Consider the following 21,272-nt stretch of genomic DNA (forward strand, 5'->3'; position numbering starts at 1 on the left):
ATTACCCACAGCTGGAGAAGCTAGGTTCTAGAGCACATACCCAGGAAAGTCCAGGCAGAAGAGCACGTCCCCTGGGGTGACTGGAGATAAGGCAGCCTGGAAAAGAAACCTTGTTTCATTCTGACTTTCTATACAGACACAGAGAAATTCTTCACCATTGGACAGAAGGAGCTGTACCTGGAGGCCTGCAAGCTGTTGGGTGTAGTGCCCGTCTCCTACTTTATCCGGAACATGGAGGAGCCCTACATGAACCTCAACCATCATGGGCTGGGCCCCAAGGGTACCAAGGCCATTGCTATAACTCTGGTGGTGAGCATGCTGGCCATCGGAACACATCAAACCTGCTGAAGAGGATTAACAGGGCAACTGGTTTGACATCCAGAGAGCACCCCTTTGGTGTCTAAAGAGCAACTTACCCTGGTCCCTTTCTCAGTCCTTGGCCATTGTTTTCTCTGTTAGTTCTTGGAAGAGGCTGTACTTTGAAGACTGTGGCCCTTCCTCGTTGGGAAGCAAGGCATCAGCCCGTGTGGGCTAAAACCAGGCCCAAGAGTTACTGCAATTACAAAATGTAGGCCTGGGTCTCCATTCCAAAGCTGACCTTGGCCATACATGGGAGCCACTACTGAGCCTTTCCATTCGATGCCTGCCTTTCACGTTATCAATTTTAGAAATCATATCACAGAGTAAATCACATTTTTCCAATGAATAACATTATCTCTTGGCTTGCCATGACCAAACAAGGACTTGACCTTGAATTTATTTATATATATATATATATATATATATATATATATATATATGCCAATTATATTATACATATATATAAGCCAATTATATTATACATATATATGATTTATATAATTGATTACATATGAAACTAACTACATCACAGAGAATTTGACAACTGTACGTCAATACCTCCCTGACTGTCACTTAGGAAGGTGAAGAGAAAGTTTGATTTCAAAAAAGTTCAGCAAAGTAATTGGGCAGGTGTTCTTAGGTTGGTGAAGTGTGTGTCACTTAGACAAGAGGAGCTCAGTTCAGGTCCCCAGCACACATGTAAAAGCCAGTCTTGGTAGTGTACATCTGTAACCGTGGCCCAGGAGAGACAGAGACCTGAGGCTCCCTGGATCTCACTGCATGGCCCCCCAGACCTAGCCAATCAGTGGGCTCTGGATTCTGTGAGATAATCTCTCAAGAATAAGGTGGAGAGGATTGGGAGGTGATGGCACATGCCTTTAATCCTAGCATTTGGGAGGCAGAGGCAGGTGAATTTCCATGAGTTTGAGGCCAGCCTGATCTACAGATGGAGTTTCAGGACAGTCAGGATTGTTACACAGAGAAACTCTGTCAAAAAAACAGTAGTAGTAGTAGTAGTAGTAGTAGTAGTATAGTAGTAGTAATAATAATAATAATAATAATTAGGTTTTTTTGTAGTCCTGAATGCCTTTAATTTCAGTGCTTGGAAGGCAGAGCCAGGCAGACCTCCACGAGTTTAAGACCAGCCTAGTTTACATAGTAAGTTCCAACCCAGTCAGGGTTATACAGTGAGACCCTGTCTCAAAAGAAAAAAAAAATGTGGAGAGCAATAGAGGAAGACATCTTGATATCAGTGTTTGGCTTCCTTGTGCACAACCACCTGCACAACATGCACATTCACACAAATGCACACATTTTGTAGACAGTTTTTGTTCTGCCTGGACCTGTAGTCTGTGAGTTCCACTTAAACACACAGAGGCTTATATTAATTACAAACTGTTTGGCTCAGGCTTCTTGTTGGCTAGCTCTCTCTTGACCATTAACCCATTTCTATTAAGCTATGTATTTCCACGTGGTTTTGGCTAACCTGAGAATGCTCGGCTACATGGTGTCCTCTCTTGCGGCTTCTCTCTGTCTCCTCTCCCCAGAATTCTCCTCATCTGGTAGCTCCGCCTATACTTCCTATCTGGCTACTGGTCAATCAGTGTTTTATTCATTACCAATAAGAGAAACATATATACAGAAGGACATACCCTAACACACACACACACACACACACACACACACACACACACACACACACATCTTTTTAATTAGTAATAATGCTGGATATGGCATCATCACACTGGATATGTTGGCACATATCAGTAATCCAAGTACTTAGGAGGCTGAGGCAGGGGGGTTGAGACTAGGACTTAAAAGTAAATTTGGCCTCACGGCGAGTTCCAGGCAAGCCTGGGACTATATGAGACCCTGCATCAAAATAAAAATCAGTAATATTTCAGTTGTCCACAGAAGGAACAAAAATCCAAAAGGGTCTGAGAAGGAACCCTTAACACAGTCTGTTTATAAAGGGTCTGAAAAGTGGAAGACACACGTTCATAAGGAACAGACTGTGAGGTGTGGGGACAGCTAGTTGGACCTATGAGACAGGTGTCAAGAGGGTGGAGCATGCTGATTCAGTGAGTGATACAGCCTAAGAGGATGACAGACAAGGAAGCTGACTCTGGGCTTGGATGTCTATCAAGCTACAAAACTCATGGCAATTTCCAAAGCCTTGCAACGTTCCATCCTTGCCCATTAGGAGAACAGCACCACTGTCAAAAGCTGCTGGGACCTGCAGAAAACATCGCTCTAGAGAGGCTTAAAGGGATAGCACATCCTCTGTACTGCCCTCCTCAACGCCACACACCTTAGACTCCTAGTCTACATCTCCATGCCCTTTACATCAGTTCTTACCCATTGCCACAATACCTGAGGCTTAGTGACTTCAGGAAGAAAAGAGCTCTGTCTAGCTAATTGGGTTCAAGGGCTCATCAGCTCTGCTCTGGTGAGGACCTCATGGCTTAACAGTGGAGGGAATGATAAGATAGGAAGGCCAGCAGAAGCATGCACAGGGAGAGTCAGTCACCACCTCCCACTAGGCCACACTTCCCTTTTCTGAGCTTTATTTTTGTTTTTAATCATGTATATATGGATGGTGTGAGTGCACGTGCCTGCAGAGGAGTCAGATCCCCTTGGAGCTGCAGCCACAGGCAGCTGCAGCTGTGGGTACTGAGAATCAAACTCAAGTCCTCTGCAAAAGCAGTATGCTCTTGTAACACTAAGTCATTTCTTTATCCCCTGGGCCCCACTTCTTAAAGTTCTCACTAACATGGTGTGTGTGTGTGAGAGAGAGAGAGAGAGAGAGAGAGAGAGAGAGAGAGAGAGAGGGAGGGAGGGAGGGAGGGAGACAGAGAGAGAGAGAGAAAGAAGAGAGAGAGAGAGAGGTTGATGTCAAGTGACTTCTTACACTGCTCTCTGTCATATTAAGGATCCTTCACTGAACATGGAATTCACGGGTTCAGCTTGACTGGCTGGCTGGCTCAGGGTCCTCCAGCGTCCATCTTCCCGGTGCTAGGATTACAGGCATGCACCATGAGTAGCTAGCTGAACTATGGTCTTCATGCTTGCCTGGCTAGCCCATTACTGACAGAGCCATGGTCTCCCTAACTCTTAGACATCACCACACTGGGATCCAACACAGCACCCTCTCACATGCCTGGGGTGTTCTAGAGAAAAGCCAAGCTCTGGACCAGAGTGGACAGAGAACCACCTTAGTCACTAACCACTTCCTTGTCTCCCTTCCTCTCCCATTGCGATGGTCAAAGTCCAACACGACGATCCTCATACTGGAGCTGGAAGATAACTACATCAAAGAGGAAGGGGTCTTGAGTCTGACGGAGATGCTGCATGAGAACTACTACCTGCAGGAGCTGGTAGGGCACCCCCCTCCTTCGGCCCCCCCTCCTCCAGCCCCTCCTCCTCCAGCCCCTCCTCCTCCCGCTTCTCCCGACACACTTGGGGGCTCAGAATCACTCAGGCCAAGCCAGAGCCCCTACCCAGGCCCAAGTCAGCTTTGGGCTATCCATCTCAAGCCAGTCTGTGAGATCCTCCTCTCTAGACACACCTTCTCAAAGGCTGGCTCAGGCAATGTACCTTGTGGCTGTGGGAAACCCTGAAGAGTCAACTCTAGCTGCACCATACAAGTCCCCAAATGCGATGGTTGTTTTCTTCCTTGCAAAGCAGGGACCTGGTGAGGTGGCTCATTTTTGAATTCTCTAAATGAATCTGCCTTAAGTTTCAAAACAAACAACCAATATGCTTATCTGAAGTCCCAGGGCTAAATTGAGGGAGTCGGGTGTTATTAAAGACAATACTGGGGGGGGGGGAGATCAGTGAGAGATATTAGAAAAGCCAGACTGGGGACAAGCTTCCTAGACTCCATCTCTGTCTTTTGCATTACCTTAATCCTAAACCTGTTACTCCATCTTTTTCTCTCAGTCAGCCCTCAACAGCCTCCCTGCCTCTCTCGTCTTTGAGGGCCTTTTTGTGTGATTCTTTCCTGAGTGTGTGCTCTTACCTCTCAGAACTTGTCTAACAATGACCTTGGGTTGGAGGGTGCCAGGATCATCTCAGACTTCCTCCAGGAAAACAACTCTTCACTCTGGAAACTGAAACTTTCAGGTGAGCCCATGGGAGGGGAGGAAAGGACAAAAGGAGAGGAATACAGACCATCTAGGGTCCGACTGTGTTTGGTCTCAGAACAGCACATTGCATCTTCCCCTCTGGACCAGGCAGCCTTGCCCCTCCAGGGCCACACCTCCAGGGCCATGCCAGCTTCCTGCTCTCTTAACAAGCTCTCTCTCTCCATTCAGCACTCTCTTCCCTTGTTGTGGACATCTCCACCTTCTGGCATCTGCCTGGCTCCCTCTCTGCCTTCATGCCTTCACCTTTATGTCACCTTTTAAAGGGACTTCTCTGACCCCTATCATGACAGCAATGCTCTGTCATCATTACTCTCTGTCCTGTCTCTCCAGTTGCCTTAATGCGTGTTAACCACTTGATTATTACATGTCTACTTTGAACTGAGTGATGCCCTATCTATTATTGGGGGGACAGGCTCACTTGGAAATTCTAGTACCCAGATACACCCTCACTTGGATTTGCAGATTTATGCTATCTACAGGGTGCAACGTATTTGCCAAGAAATGAATATGAAGAGTGATCCTATGCTGAACCAGTCTTTACCCACTGGTTTTGGTATTCCCATACATAAGCCCCAGCCCAGGTGGTTCAAAACTGCAAAACTGACTAGGGAAAAAAAAACTTAAAAAGTGGACAGTTGCAGTTTCAGAAAATTAGAATTCTCAGACATAGACAATGCATTCATTCGTTTTCTGTTTCTGTGACCTTATGGAAGGAAAATCCAAAGATCGGGAGATGCCTCAGTGGGTAAAGTGCCTGCGGAGAAAGCATGAGGGTCTGAGTTCAGATCCCCAACACCCCGTGGGAAAGCTAGGTACAAGCAGTGTCTTAAAACATTCATATCTTGCCGGGCAGTGGTGGCTCACACCTTTAATCCCAGCACTCAGGAGGTAGAAGCAGAAGGATCTCTGTGAGTTTGAAGCCAGCCTGGTCTACAACTCGAGTCCCAGGGCAGCTAGGACTGTTACACAGAGAAACCCTATCTCAAACAGTAAAAAAAAACAACCACAAAAGCAAAAATCTAAAAACAAAGATAAAAATATCCATATGTCAAAAGAAAATCTCTAGAAAAAAATGCTTATTTTGAATATAATCTCTACCGTACGCCCGGTATCTCTCTTTCACTTGTTCACCCCTGGGACGGACAAGCAGACTTATCTCACTCTCTGAATAGTCCTCCATGTTGTAGGGGGACAGCGTATGCTATTAACACCCGTGTACGGTGACAGGTCGGTCCTGTCCATTAATGCTTCAAAGGACTTTCTTGCATGCACATCTTTTGGGCACGTCTTCTATATTTAGATGGACACCCTAGGGTATAATGTGTAGATACATCCACCTTAGTGAAATTCAAGTTTAACTTCGGCATTACCCCTTAAAAAGCCTAGAGCAGGTTATGATTCTATCAACGAATTGTCACCCTATTCTACTACAGAAGGGTATTAACCAAGATTCCTGTGAACCAGTGATTAAATGTGTAGCTGTTGAGGTCACGGTGGGTGGACCTGAATCCCAGCTTTGACACCTGCCCACCCCTTCACTCAGTGAACTTCATGCTTCTCCTGTATAAACCAAGAACCACTACATGATACAGCTCAGACAGTGATCCTGAAGACAACATGGATTACAGGCTAAAGTACCAAGCTGGGGCATTCAAAGGCACTAGTCACCAACAATTTACATTGAGATACGACATCTTTTCAGATGCTTGTCTCTTCATTTATTTCCTCTGGTGCCAGGGGAGGTCTATGTGATTGTTAGGCCTTCTTTTTAAACTTTTATTTGTGTGGGGGTGTTTTGCATGCATGTATACCTGTATACCACATGTGTTCCTGGTGCCCATGGAAGCCAGGAACAGGCTTTGGATCCCCTGGAACTCGAGCTACAAATAGCTGCGAGCTGCCATACTAGGAACTGAACCTGGGTCCTCTGGGAGAACAGTCAGTGCTCTTAACTGCTGAGCTATCTCTCTAGTCCAAGTCTTAGTCATTCTTAGCACACTAAGTGCTTCATCTTGTATGTGTGTGTGCCGGGGGAACAGGGAGGGCACACTTTTATCAAAGGGAAAGAAAGGACCTGACCAATAAGGGAGCATAGATTGTCTGGAGTGCATTGCTAATGAGGCACTTTCACTGCAGGAAACAACTTCAAGGAGGAATCTGCTGCACTTTTATGCCAAGCCCTGTCGGTAAGGAACATGTAAGAATGTCCCTTGGGAATTCTGGGTGACCTCGGTGACACTCTGGGCAAAGAAAGCCACTTGCCTGCTTTGGGGAACTAATGTATGTTTGTTCCCTGCAAAAACTTCAGCAAGTTGTAGAACTCTCTGGGTGGCAATAATTCTCCAAGAAACCATTAACAGTTAAGTTTTTGTTTTTTGGTTTTTGTTTTTAATGTATAGGAAACCATTTGCTTATGAACACCAGCCCACCCAGTCTCAGGTACCTAGGAGCCCTTTATCATTCTGCCTCAAGGTTAACTGAAAGATACTCAATCAAAAGACAAAAATAACCTCGTGTTTGGGCATGATGGCCCGTGTTTGTAATCCCAGAACTCAGGAGGCTGAGGGAGAAGGATAGAGAGTTCAAGGCCAGCCTGTTCTAACTATGTAGTGATATTCTGTCTCAAATATGTCAAAGAAAATTAACCTCTCTACAATCTGTTTCTTTAGTCCAATTACAGAATTAGGTCACTGAACCTCAGCCACAACCAATTCTCTGATGTAGGAGGGGAGTACCTGGGACAGATGCTCGGTATGTCCCCATGGAGGGAAGCGGGAAGGAACTGGGAAGCGGGATTGAGGAGGAGACCACTTCCAGCTCTCCATTTATATGTATGGGTGCTTTGCCTGCATGTATGTACATGTAACATGAATGTGTCTGATGCCTGTGCAGGCCAGATGGGGCACTGGATTCCCTGGAACTAGAGTTACAGACAGTTCCACTAGGAATTGAACCCAAGTCCTCTGCACAAGCACCCAGTATTCTTAACCACTGAGCCATCTCTCCAACCCCTTCCCTTTTTTATTAACTTAACCTTAAATGTTTCCTCTGGGGTGTTTGCTTTGTTGGTTCCTCTTTTGATGTGGTTTTTGCTGTGTTTTTGTTCTGTAGTTTATTGATTGTATTGTTTTGTTTTTGTTTGGTTGGTTGGTTGCTTGGTTGGTTGGTTTGGTTTGGTTTGTTGTGTTGGGTTTTGTTTTTTTGAAACTGTGTTGCATTGCTTCTAAATCCCAGAGTTGGCCTTGAACTTGAGGTCCTTTTGCTTCTGCCTCTCAAGTGTTTGGATCATAGATCTGTGTCCTGAGCGTTCCCATTACAAAAGTGGTGTGTATCATGCATAGAATAACAGAGCAAAGTCAACATCTGGATATGAGAAGCAAACCTTGCCGGTGATTAGATGGTGCAGAGAAGCAGATTGCATGAATGCTGCAGAGACGGCTCAGCCATTACAACTGCTTGCTGCTCTGGCAGAGGGCCTGAGTTCTGTTCCCAGCACCCAAGTCAGGCAGTTCACAACCCCATAGAACCCCAACTCCTGAAGACCAACACCCTCTCCTGGCCTCTTTGAGCAGCCCCACACACATGACATACCTTCACACACACACACACACACACACACACACACACACACACACACACGTGTGTGAATTAAAATAAAATAGAGCTCAGGGATGGAAAGATAGCTCAGCAGTTAACAGCACTTGCTGCTCCCAAGTTGGATTCCCAGCACCCACATGGTGATTAACAGCTATGTATAACTCCACTTCTGAGGGATCCTATGCCTTCTTCTGACCTCCATGGGCCCCAAGTATGCATATAATATACACACATACATGCAGGCATAACATTCACACATAAACAAAACTGAATAAAAGCCATTTGACCTCTTTAACAGAAGAGTGGGACTGTTTTAAGTCATCTTTCCCAGAGTTAAGGGTCATCCTTTACTCTTGTATTTAAATAACTAGCTGAAAATTATCACCTGACCAGGCATGTTGGCACACAGCTTTAATCCTAGCACTTGGGAGGCATAGATGGATCTCTGTGAGTTCCAGGCCAGCCAGGGCTACATAGTGAGACCCTGTCTTAAAAATTAAAAGAAGGGTGGTATAGTGAGACTCTGCTTAAAAATTAAAAAGGGGGGATGGTGGTGGCTGGAAAGATGGCTCAGTGATTAAGAGCACTGACTGCTCTTCCAGAGGACCTGAGTTCAATTCCCAGCACCCACATGGAAGCCCCAAAATTGTCACCTAAGTGTTCTAGCTTGCATACCCATCTCCAGTGCTGTGGGTCTGAGGCCAGGTCTTGGGAGATGCTGAGCTGAGTCTCTGTCCCTCTCAGCCCTCAATGTAGGGCTCCAGTCGCTGAACCTGAGCTGGAATCACTTCCACATTCGGGCAGCTGTGGCCCTGTGTAACGGTCTCCGGGTAAGTCACACTCCAAGAGGTGAGTTGAACTGCTTCCTCGATGTCACCATGGATTCAGGTGTACAGAGCTTTCACCAAGTCTTTGGAGTTGTTGGGTCTCCTTTCATGATTCCTGGATGTGCACTTCTATTTTATAAATCCTCCCTGCTAAGGCCTGAGTACCTCCTTAAGGGATGCTTTCGGAGGATGGTTTAGCTAAAGAGCAGAGAGATGAGATCCCAAAAGGAAGGAATCTCAAGAGAACTTGAGAATGAACCCCCTCTGGAGGGAACAAGAATAATTGTGTAGATCTGTCTCTACAGAAAAACCACTGAGCTCTGAGGGGATGGAGAGGGGAAGGGGAGAGTGAGGGTTAGGCTGGGATGGGATGGGTTAAGAATTGTGGGGGGGGGTGATGGTAAGGGTGAAGTGTGTTATGGGGGTAGATCAGTTAGGATGAGGGCGGTGGTGGGGGTTGGGGCTGGGCTGCAGTCAAGGCATTTTCCTGGGTAAGTCTCACCTCACCTTGATGCTAGTGCTGTTCCCCTCCCCTGGAGTCTAATGTGACCCTGAAGAAACTGGATGTCTCCATGAATGGCTTTGGGAATGAAGGAGCTCTGGCTCTGGGGGATGTCCTCAGAGTCAACAGCTGTCTGGTCTACATAGATGTCAGTAGCAATGGCATCACCAACGAGGGAGCCTCCAGAATCAGCAAAGGATTAGAATACAATGAGACCCTCCAAGTACTGAAGGTAGACTCGCTGAGCTGGCGCCTTTGTATGTACATCTGTGTCCATGTACCATGTGTGTCTGCCTATGTGTCCGTGTGTCTGTGTGTGTGTGTACACATATATTTGTATGTATGTGATCCATCTGTCTGTGTTATAAGGAAGTAGGGTAATAGAACTGGACTGGATAATGTCGGAGAGTCATCACACACATGCACAAGCTCACGCGCTCACACACACACACACACACACACAGTGCACATGTATGGTGCCCTTGCTATAGACCCAGAGCTGCTTCAGCTCTCTGGTGACATGTGTGCTACTACACTGGTTTTCCCTCATGCCATCTGTGCCTTGGGATTTTCTTCACACAAAGGCCATATATGTTTTGGGGATACTATTCCTAGATCTCAGTGGTTTCTCGCATTCCAGTTCATCCTCTGATCCCCATGAGCCTCTGCAGCCTCAGCTCACCCCTGCTCTCTGTGGCTTTCCTGGTTCCTGGTTCCTCTTCTCATTCTTAGCGCTGTCTGTGCCAATGCCTGCTTTTATGTCTGCGCTGCTGCAGAGCATGGCACGCAAAGATCCATGACATCTGTGACCTCCTGAATTAGGGGGTCGCTCCCAGCACTCTGTTCTCTCCTCCCTGCAGAGCTCTATACTATGATTCCTAGCTATGCTCTCACTTGAATGTGAAATCTTCCTAAGGACAAGTTTGGCCATGATCATACCCCTGTTACCCTATGGTACTGGACACACAGTGAATCTGTAGTAAGTAAATGGATAAATGAATTGACATTTCATTGTAAATTAGTTTACTTGGGGAGACTAATTATGACACAAGCTATTGGATAGTTTGAAGACAGACTCAAGAGAACATCTGTTCCAAGGTCCTCTCTCTGGGCTCTTTCAAGCCACGCCCTGAATCTGATGACGCAATAACTCATCAGTCATTGTCCAGTGTGGCCAGGTATCTCTGCCAGCTCTACTTTCCAGATGGGGAAACAGGCTAAGTGACTCATTCAGACCACATAACTGTGAAGGGGGTGGCCACTTGTATTTGGCTTTCTAAAGCTGTTCTAACTTCCCCATGAAGGGTATGGAGACACGGCAGGTGTTAGGACCCTCACTGATGGAGCAGGAATGGCTGTGAGAAAACTGAGGATGAGCCTGCCATCTGAGGTGCCATTAGGGCACAAGAAGCCAGGTCCTGGCACAGGAAGTGTGCTAATGGCTGATAGAACCAGACTGGACACCTCGGAGGAGAACTGGAATCCTAGGCAGGGTAGGATAGGGCCACTCAATGCAGAGAGGTGGCCCAGGCTGCAAGTGGCTCAGCCTGGAGGTCGGGTGGAACCAAGGATTGTCATAAGAACCTGATCCTGTCTAAAGCTTCTATTGACTAAGACGTCAGGCTGGCAGATGGCTCAGTGGGGAAAGGCACTGGCTGCCAAACCTAACGACCTGAGTTCAATCCCCAGAACCATGTGTTAGACGAAAAACAGGGAAAAGACTCCTGCAAATTGTCCTCTGACCTGCACATGCACACTATGGCACACATTTACACACACAAAAAAAATCATGTTTTTAAATTTGTTAAATAAAAGAAAACAGTAGAAAATGAAATTCCTGAGGAAAATATCTACTGTTCTCCACACTCACACACACACCCCAACCCCAGTCTTGAGAAACTAAGAAATCTCTTTGGGAAATGAGTTCTACAAAGTTCAGGTGCCAAGATGCACAAGCACCTTTTATTGTTATTATTATTATTATTATTCTCACCAGAGAACATCAGAGCCTGGGAAATTGGCACACAGTAAATGCTCAATAAAACCTATGGCCTCCCTCATAATACAACCACCTGAAGAACCTTCCATAGCAACAGCCACCGTTCATACACTCTGTGCTCTGCACTGGGCATCTTTTGGATGTTTTGGCTGGATTATTAGGTTGGGACTCTTGGGACAGACCTTCCGTGGTGACAGATACAAAGAGTCCAGGGAGTCAGGCCAGCTGCCTACATACTCCCTCTTCCTAATCTCCATCCATGATTCAGTGGCTGTCGTCACCCTTGCAATAATAATAATAACCTAAGCCCATAAGGTCTACCATGCCATGGCTTTGTTGCCTTTCCTGGATTTGTTGCCTCCTCCTCTCTGCTCCTGCTTACAGAACATGTGCTATTGTCTAACCACCCCCACCCTACCACCCCCATCTCTTACCCCAACCCCACCCCCCCACCACCACCACCACCCCCCCCCCGCTGCCACCATGTTGTTCCCTCCAGTATACCTTAACCCTTGTCTGTCCTTTTCTTCTTTGGAAAATCTTTTCCCTACTCTGCTACTGTTCCCTTCCAGATATAATTAATTCTGTATATCCCAGCAAGGTTTTACTCAAGGGTCCCCATGATGGACCCTATTTTCTTTACTCCTACAGTATGTACATGTCCCTCTGTCACTATCACGTATCTGATGCCACTTTCTTATTTACCTGCCCCCTTTGAAGACTGAGCCCATGTTATGTCTGTCTGGGCTTAGCTCCCTGGATAATACACAGCAGGCCTTGATAAATATTTGTTGGAAGATGTGTTGGGTGGGTGGAGGATGATATGGATTGACAAGTAGGTTGGTGGATGGATAGGTAGCAAGATTGGATGGATGGATGGATGGATGGATGGATGGATGGATGGATGGATGATAGAAGAGACTGATGAGTGGGTAGGTAGATGAATGGATGGATAGTGAGATAGGTTAATTAGTGAAGGTATTCATAGATGATAGAAAGTAAGGTGAATTGGTGAGTAGATGGATGTGTGGGTGGTAGATGGACAGAGGGATGGACTTATGGGTTATGGGTAGAGTAAATGAATACATAAAGAAGTGTTGAGTAATGGGTGGAAAGCTGGAAGGATGGGTGGCCGGGCAGGTGGCTAGGAATAGCTGGAGAAGTGTAGGAGGAGCATAGAGGCTGTGATTCCATGGGGAAAGTAAAGTTGCACTCTAACACAGCCTTGCTGCTCCCGTCTCAGCCTCCTCCTGCTGTGCCCTCTCCTCCCGCAGCTTTTCCTGAACCCTATGAGTATAGAGGGGGCATTTTTTCTTATCATGTCCATCAAGAGGAACACCAAATCCAGGATGGAAGAGCTTGATATCTCTGTAAGTGATCAAATACCAGTCATTTGCTCCTGGCACAAGCCAGTTACCTCACACACAAGAGGCAAGGGGCTAAGCGACGGAAGTAGCCCTTCAGTCAATATCACCACCATGCAAGACAATTTACTCAATCCTGGGAAGCCAGGGTATGAGCGCCTAGGAGTTTTAATGAGGAAAAACCAAAAGGGGAGGTGGGGGTGGGGGACTCCAGGAGAGAATTTGTGCACTACAAAGTTCAGTGATTAAATGGGCTGGGTCTCAGAATGTTCCAGAATCCCAGGATAATTTTTCAGCCCTGGCTGGCCTGAAACTTGCTATTATATACACCAGGCTGGCCTCAAACTCACAGAGATCTGCCTGCCTCTGCCTCCCAGAATGCTGGGATTAAAGGTGTGAGCCACATACCCAGTCAGAATCCCAGGACATTTGAGTTCCACCTCACAAATGCATTTCTGTTTCACAACTTGTGGCCTGTGCTGCTCAGAGCTGCAATTAAAGGTGACCCTTTTGTGAAGGAGGAAGTGGACTGACTGGCCTTCTGCCAAGAAGTTTCCCTGTAGATGGAGGCTTTTGTCCTGCCCTGTCCTGCAGTCCCAAATAAACGCACAGAGGCTTATAATAATTATAAACCGTTTGGCCAATGGCTCAGGCTTATTACTAACAAGCTCTTACACCTAAAACTAACCCATAATTCTTATCTATGTTTAGCCACATGGCTTGATACCTTTTCTCCGTAAGGCATTCTCATCTTGGTTCGTCTGTGTCTATCTGGTGACCGCATCTCTGCTTTTCGTCTTCCCAGAATTCTCCTGGTCTGGTTGTCCCACCTATACTTCCCTGCCTGGCTACTAGCCAATCAGCTTTTTATTAAACCAAATACAAGTGACAAATCTTTACAGTGAACAAGAGCATCATCCCACACCATTGCCCAAATCATCACAGGGACGGCAGTTGGTACAAACAACATCCTATACTTTTGACCACTGGTACTTTTTGTCCCAAAGTGATTTTAGGTGCTAGCTCCTCAAATGCTACTCTTAAGAGGTTGGTAGAGTACTGTGTTCCTTTCCAGATGGCTGTACCAAAGTACCACAAGCCAAGTGGCTTAAACAGCAAAAATGCATTGCCTCTCGGCTCTGGAGACCAGAAATTCGAGGTCGGGTGTGCAGTGGCTAGGTTCCTTCTCAGGACTTGGGGAGGAATCTGCCCCTGACTTCTCTCTCAGCTTCTGCTGTTGCTGGCAGTCGTTGACATCCCTTGGCATGCAGACTTGCCCCCAGGCCCCACCTTCAGCTTCTCATGGCATTTTCCTTGAGAGTATGTCCATCTCTAAACAAAATCCCTTTTTCTTTTTCATAAGGATTTCACTATAGTATGCCAGGACCCACCCTAATGACTTCATTTCAACTTGTTTATCTCTTGCAAAGACCCTATTTCCAAATGAGGTCACCTCTACAGAGTTAAGACCTCAAACCCACTTGGTATGATGGTGCACGCCTTTAATCCTAGCACTTTGGAGGCAAAAGCAGGTGGATCTCTGTGAATTCAAGGCCAGGCTGGTCTACAGAGTGAGTTCCAGAACAGCTAGAGCTACACAGTGAGGCCATGTCTCAAACACACACACACACACACACACACACACACACACACACACCAAAAAACAAAAAGGACTTCAAGAGAGGTGAGGGTGTGGTCTAGTTTGATTTCTGTTGCTATGGTACACTGCCCTGACAAAGAGCCAATGAGGAAAGAGAAATCTATTCTGGGTTTTGGTCCATCACAGCAGACAAGTCACAGCGGCAGGAGCTCGCAGCGGGCCACATCACAATCATAGTCAGGAGCAGAGCAAAATGACTGCTCGCACACTTATCCCTTGGCTAGTCCTCCCTACTCTTATATAGCCCATGACCCCAATCCAGGGAATGGATTTCCACATCAGTTGAAGCAATTAAGACAGTCAGACACAGGCATGCCCACAAAGCCAAACGAATCTCTTATAGCTTTGACTGCACCAGGATACAAAGCCCCTCAGCCCCAACCTACACTGCCTCAGAGTCTCAGCCACATTCAGATTTCATAGCCATTTGTCCACCCAACTCCTGCAGGCAGGGGGCGTGGACCGCAAGCTTGGTACTCTTGATGGAACCATAGAAATGCACTGCTTAGGGCTTAAATGGCACAAGGGTCCGTGAGCCATGATTTAATTGCCATTAAACATGCCTGCTGGAGCCAATAGACTGAGTCAGACAGCCAGTCTTTTTCTGATACTGTGATGAAATTTTGATTGAAGCTGGGATGTTATAAAGAAAGAAATGCTATTTAGCTCATAACTCTAGAGGCCGAATGACCCTGTGGCATGGCACCATCTCTGGTGATGGCTCTCTTTATCACCTCGCTTTACAGCAGATGGCATCACAGTGGTCTTGCATAGGGGAAAGAAAAAACACTGCATGCAGAGACCAGAAGCTGCAGACTCAGTACCATTTTCTTCTTGAACTAACAGGTCCCCTGAGCATGACATTTCCTTTGAGGGCAGTGTCCCCAATGGCCCAATCTCCTCCCACTAAGCTTCACGTCAGAAAGGCTTCATTGCTACACTCACACTGCCACCCTGGGACCAACAGTCCTACCCTCTTGTCAGTGATGACGCCATGACTTAAAATGTACTGGAATTCCTACTTTGTAAATGTTCCTAGGACCAGGCAGAGTATGTGCAAAACCTGAGCCCTTAAGACCAGTTCGGTCCTTTGAAAAGGCAAAAGGTACTCAGGACCACACCCGCAGGAAGATGAGGGTTGTCAAGCTGATGGAGAATAGGCTAGATCTCTCTTCCAAACGACATACACTTACCTGTGCTGGAAGCCAGCTCTGAATTCTTTCAAAAGAGGAGTTTCTAGTTCACTATGAGCCATAGCAGGAGGGCTGGCATCAGGGATCCTGGGTACCTGTTCTGAAGAACAACATTCACGTAGATGTGGACAGGTCAGGAAATCTGTGTATAGACCAGTCTCTGATATCTGTCCATCAAATACAGACACTTAAGTTACCACCTCAGAGAAGAGCTGAGTCAATAGTGTGTGACAAACAAGCCATCAGAACACAACGAAAACATCTAATCAAAATCTCCTAGATCTGGCAGCTGGAGATATGGTTTAGTGGTTAAGAGTACTAGCTGATCTTCCTGAGGACCTGGGTTCAACTCCCAGCACCCACATGGCAACTCACAACTGTAATTCCAGTTCTAGGGGATCCAACATCCTTATACAGATACACATGTAGACAAACACAAATAAATAAATCATTTTTTTAAAAAGTCTCCTCTGGGCATAATGACACATACCTATAATCCTAGTGCTCAGGAGGCTAAGGCAGAAGGATCATCACGAGTTCAAAGCCAGACCATGCTCCATAGTGAGTTCAAGGCTAGTCCAGGCTACAGAGTAAGACCATATATGTATTTAAACCTGGGAAGCTTACAAATCAAGTCACAAGCTCCATAACACCAGAAAGGCCCTGAGGATACAGCTAAGTTTGGTAGACTGCTTGCTTAGCATGCACAGAATCTCTGATTCCATGCCTAGCACCCCATAAAACTGGCCGTGGTGGCACATGCCTGTAATCCCAGCACTTGGGAGATGGAGACAGGAGAATCACCGCAAGGATGGGTAACATGCAAGGCTGTGCTGCATTACAGAATGAGACCCTGCCTCAAAAAGGAACCCATGACACAAGTCACTCGCAAGCTAGAAAACACAAGAACCCACACCAGTCCAGAAGCAGAACAAACCAGAACTTGGCTTGGGTGGGAGGGAAGGGTGCTCCTGTCAGCTGGCACGTGGCACAGTGACAGCTCCTTTGCCGTGGCCCCCCTCTCCCTGCTGCAGAACATTCTGGTAACAGAGCAGTTTGTAAAAGTCCTGGATGGGGTCTGTGCCATTCACCCCCAGCTGGATGTGATATACAAGGGAATGCAGGGTCTCTCCAGCAAGAAAACCATGTCTCTGTGCACCAACCCCATGAAACTGATCCAGGTGAGCACCCCCCCCCCTTAGAGTCTCAAAGAACCCTGGAGGAAGCTGCCTCGTGGCCCCAAATCACCCACCCAGCGCTGGTTCTGTCTGAGTGTCTATGTGACCCTTTCTAACAAGGCTCCTTGCGTTGGTGACCTGGAATATTCTCCTTGGATACTGGGTCACTGGATACTGCTTCTCACCCCAAAGGAGAGAAGAGCTGAGATCTGGTAGAGTTGGGGGCGGGGGCGTGGTAAAGGCACCAGCTGGAGTCTGCTGCCTGAAACCTGTCTTTTACTCATGTGCCACCAAAGGCAAGCCACTGAGGCCTACAGTGCCTCAGTCTTTTCACCTGTAAATTGGGGACAGACGAGAATGGTGGCTGTAAAGACTGAATAACTTACCAGATGCGAGGTGCTCAGAACAAAGCCTGGATGCAATAAGCGCCCAGGGCTTGCAGCTTCTTTCTGAGACTGGATGCCGAGTGAGCCATCCCACACTTAGCAGAGTCCTCTATTTCTGAACTCACACCGGGCAAGTCCTCTCTTAGTTTGTCTCCAGAAAATCACAACAAGTAGGTAGAATCGTGAAATTGACGCTGTGCCTTGACGCTGACCAGTCTGGTGTCTCTCAGGTGTGGCTGCACCTCTGCTAGCTGCCACTGGGGGTGCTGTGCAAATGCAGTCTCTATGGGTATGTCCCCCCTCAGGTTGCTTCTGGCCTCTGATCGGCTCTGCGCCTCGCTTTCCAGAACTAAATCTAAAAAGACCTTACATGAAAATTATGTTAAAAGTTCTAGAGGGCAAAAGATACCAGGTTTGTTTTGGAAGAAAATGACTCCAGAGGAACCAGGGGAAGATGGATTTTACGAGGGAAGTTGGATGCAGATCGAGGGTTCCACCCCCTTGTTTTATTAGTTTTCTTTGTAGCTTTGTAGAGCAGGCTACATAAAGATCCGCCCGCCTCTGCCTCCTGAGTGCTGGGACTAAAGGCGTGGGCCACCACCGCCCAACCCCCCCACCCCAACCCCCGTTTTAAGAGAATATAGAAATGGAGAGTGACAAGCTGGATGGTGATGTTGCACACCTTTAATCCCAGCACTGTGGAGGCAGAGGCTGGTGGATCTCTGAGTTCAAGTCCAGTCTGGTTTACAGAGTGAGTTCCAGCCAGGGCTACACAGAGAAACCCTGTCTCGAGAAAGGAAGAAGAAAGAAAGGGAGAAAGGAAGGAGAAGGAAGGGAGGGAGGGAGGAAGGGATGAAGGAAGGAAGGAAGGAAGGAAGGAAGGAAGGAAGGAAGGAAGGAAAGGAGGAAGGAAAAGAAAATGGAGAGTGGTATGAACCAATGGGCGCTCAAGACTCCTAACCAGATGCCACTGAATCTCAGGAGCAGAGACAAATTAAACTTAATTTAAATTTGAGTGTGACCCTCAAGTGTTGGTGTAGATCTGCAGCCACAGCACTCAGGGCACCTGCGTGGGATCAAGGCCAGCCTGGGCAACTTAATGAATCTCAAAGTACTAAGTGAAAAAGAGGGCTAGCTGTATAGCTCAGGGGTAGTGCATTTGTTTAATGCATGTGACATCCCAGGTTTAATCCCCAGCACCACAAAGGAAAACGAGAGTGGAGACCAAATAAGACATCTGTGTACACTGTAGTTGCAAAGAGGGGACCGTGTGACTGGAAAGATGGGATGCATTCAGTAATGACCAAAAGAATATGTCACAGGAGAAATATTAAAAACATGACAGTGGCCACAAACCTCATCAGAATCCAAAGTAAGGACACCCCAGGATGAGCCAAGAGAGGAGGAGGGCTTCCCGGCAGAGGTGGGGCTGGGAAGGCCCTGGAAAGATAGGATCGGAGTGAGCGTGGAGCACGGAAGATGGTTCTAGCAAGAGGGCCTCTGCCAGCGGCACAGGGAGGAGTTGCACACAATGGATGCAGGCAGGCTTTGGGGACACCAGAGGGCATCAGTCCAGCTCAGGGATCCTGGGTCTCCAGACTCAGCAAGAAGCCTGGAAGGCAAAGCTGGCCAGAAAGGCTGGGCTAGATATGGGTGGGTATCCTCAGATTTCAGACCTTGAGTTGGGGTTTGACTCCATCTGGCTTAGGGAGTGGTATGAATCTCCCAGGACTGATGGGGGATCTTTCTAACAATGGGGAGTGACATGAGAGGTTACAGATAGAAATGCTACTTTGAAGGTTTTCTAGCAAGGCGCGTCTCCGTGTGTACATTTGTGGGGAATGGTGAGGACCCTAGGAATGCCTGGAGCCCGTCCACCCTTCATGCAACAGCTGTGTGAGCTCTCAGCCAAGAGAAGCCCCACCCTCCATCCGTAGAGCACCAACTTCTAGACTGTTAATGGAGGCCATCTTAAAGCCAAATTACTGACTTAGATCTGCTCACCATCTGTGCTCCTGTGACTAGGGGCTGCTAGCAGCTCTGGTGGCCCTCTGTGAAGTCAGGGAGTGATGGGACCACAGATTCCAACCTCCTGGGTTGGAATGAGGCTGCCACAAACTAGACAGACGGGTGCCACCATGCCTCTGCCTGCACCTGCTACTTGCTCTAAAGTGTGGTTATACGGTACAGATGCCTTCCCCCCATTCCCCGGGAATTTCTGGATCCAGGAGTGTGGACCACTCTTTGGGGGATGAGGAGGGAGGTGTGATAGTCATAATAAAGCCAAGTGTTTGCGGCTGGCAACTTCTGCTCCTCTCAGAACTATACAGACCAACAGAAGATCTCAACCTTGGAGTTCTTCAAGAACTTGACTCCATCGAGATCAATGACAATGTCTGTGGGGGATTTCCGGAAAGCCATGTTACAGGTGTGCTGATTCCTGGAGAGTCTGGGTAGTGTGGGGCATGGAGTGTGGGGTGGCCAGGCAGGCATATGCTTACATTTCATACTGCCCTATAAGACTGGCTGAGGGCACTGCCCTCATCCATCTAGACTCAGAGGGAAACTCAACCCCCCCAAAAATCTGTCACGTAGCCCAATGCCACTCCTCACCCCAGATGCATACGTTCATCTCTGGGATTTTTCCTCTGTTGTGTTTGGCTCCTAGGAAGATGAAAAGTAAGAGGAGGAGAAATGCCCTTTCCCCATAGTTCCCACACCCTACCTTCAACCTTCCCAGCTAACCTGAACCCTCCACAGTCCCTCTTACCAATATGTTGAGTGGGATGGAGGTCCCCTGAAATGTATGCACGAAGGGATCGATTCACATAGCATCTTGTGAAGGCCTTGGGTTCTAGGCCTTGGGCAGGCACAAATGCTTAGTACCCAGGCCCGTAAGGCAAGAAGGCTGGTCAGGACTAGGGATCTGGGAGTAAGAATGGCCTTCGCATGGTGCCCTCCTGTCCACCTCAGCAAACCACTCATTGCTCCTGGGTCCTGAGTCCTTGTCACTGCCTCGAAGCGGGAGGACGTCTGGAAGGAAGGCAATGCTGTGAAAAGCAACTGCCTCCACAGTACCTCCCTGTGGTAGTGCAGCCACCAGGGGGCCCAAGAGTGGGATATTGGGGGGGTCACTGGGTGTGAAGGAACAGAGGGGTCCATAATTGTTACATCCACCTCCTCAGCAAAACAAGGTCCCCATCAACCGGTACCAGGTCAGGGAGATCATAAAGAAGCTGGATGAGAAGAAGGGTATGGTGGACTTCAGGTGAGTGTGGCCCTCAGGCCTTCCCCCGGCTTGCCAAAGGGCCATAGTGGGAGGGGCATCAGCCCTGGGATCCCGCCATCTGTGTTATGATATAGAGGAGACTGTATCATAGTATACCAGAGACCTCGCCCCAGATCCCACAGCCAGGAACAAGGTCCACCTTCTTTCTCACCCTCAGCTCACTTATATAGCAAGACTTGATTGAGCAAGATGCTGGGGCCTGTGCCTGAGGACCTGCAGCCCATGCGGCAGAGGGACAATGTTCAGGTGAGGACGGGAGCGACTAGGGGACGTGCAGGGGACAAAGGGAGGCACCGTGTGAGCAGGACTTCAGCTAGGCCTGGCAAGATGGGTAAATACATGCCATGTTTCCATTTAGAGGTCGAGCACAGCTTGTGAGAGTAAGTTCACCACTTCCATGACATAGGTTCTGGGAACCAAAGTCAGGTTGTTGGGCTTCTGGCAAGGGCCATTAGCTGCTGAACCATCTCGCTGGCTGTTTGGTGTGTGTGTGTGTGTCTGTCTGTCTGTCTGTGTCTGTGTGTGTGTCTGTGTCTGTATCTGTGTGTGTGTGTCTGTGTATGTCTCTCTCTGTGTGTGTGTGTGTGTGTGTGTGTGTGTGTGTGTGTGTGTGTGTGTGTAGGCCAGAGGGTTGGCAACTCCGTCTACTGCTCTCCACTTTAATTTTTGAAACAGTATCTCTCTCAGTGAACATGGAGTTCACTGATTGGCTAGAGGGATTGGCCAGTGAGCTTCCTACCCCAGCCCTAGCACTAGGACACCATCACAC

General features: G+C 47.7%; 1 protein-coding gene across 1 annotated transcript in view; it reads left to right on the plus strand.

The window, feature by feature from the left end:
* The window catches only part of Lrrc74a (leucine rich repeat containing 74A), a 64,243-nt gene that overhangs the window by 6,722 nt on the left and 36,249 nt on the right, over nucleotides 1–21,272 (plus strand). Inside the window, exons 3-13 of the mRNA XM_051196162.1 lie at nucleotides 137–309; nucleotides 3,630–3,737; nucleotides 4,389–4,485; nucleotides 6,645–6,694; nucleotides 7,178–7,259; nucleotides 8,850–8,935; nucleotides 9,472–9,666; nucleotides 12,708–12,803; nucleotides 16,685–16,831; nucleotides 19,535–19,642; nucleotides 20,400–20,482. Of these exons, the coding sequence (XP_051052119.1) occupies nucleotides 137–309; nucleotides 3,630–3,737; nucleotides 4,389–4,485; nucleotides 6,645–6,694; nucleotides 7,178–7,259; nucleotides 8,850–8,935; nucleotides 9,472–9,666; nucleotides 12,708–12,803; nucleotides 16,685–16,831; nucleotides 19,535–19,642; nucleotides 20,400–20,482 (1,225 nt within the window). The remainder of the gene's footprint in view (nucleotides 1–136; nucleotides 310–3,629; nucleotides 3,738–4,388; nucleotides 4,486–6,644; nucleotides 6,695–7,177; nucleotides 7,260–8,849; nucleotides 8,936–9,471; nucleotides 9,667–12,707; nucleotides 12,804–16,684; nucleotides 16,832–19,534; nucleotides 19,643–20,399; nucleotides 20,483–21,272) is intronic.

This window comes from Phodopus roborovskii, unplaced genomic scaffold (assembly GCF_943737965.1).
Source record: "Phodopus roborovskii unplaced genomic scaffold, PHOROB, whole genome shotgun sequence".
Classification (NCBI taxonomy): domain Eukaryota; kingdom Metazoa; phylum Chordata; class Mammalia; order Rodentia; family Cricetidae; genus Phodopus; species Phodopus roborovskii.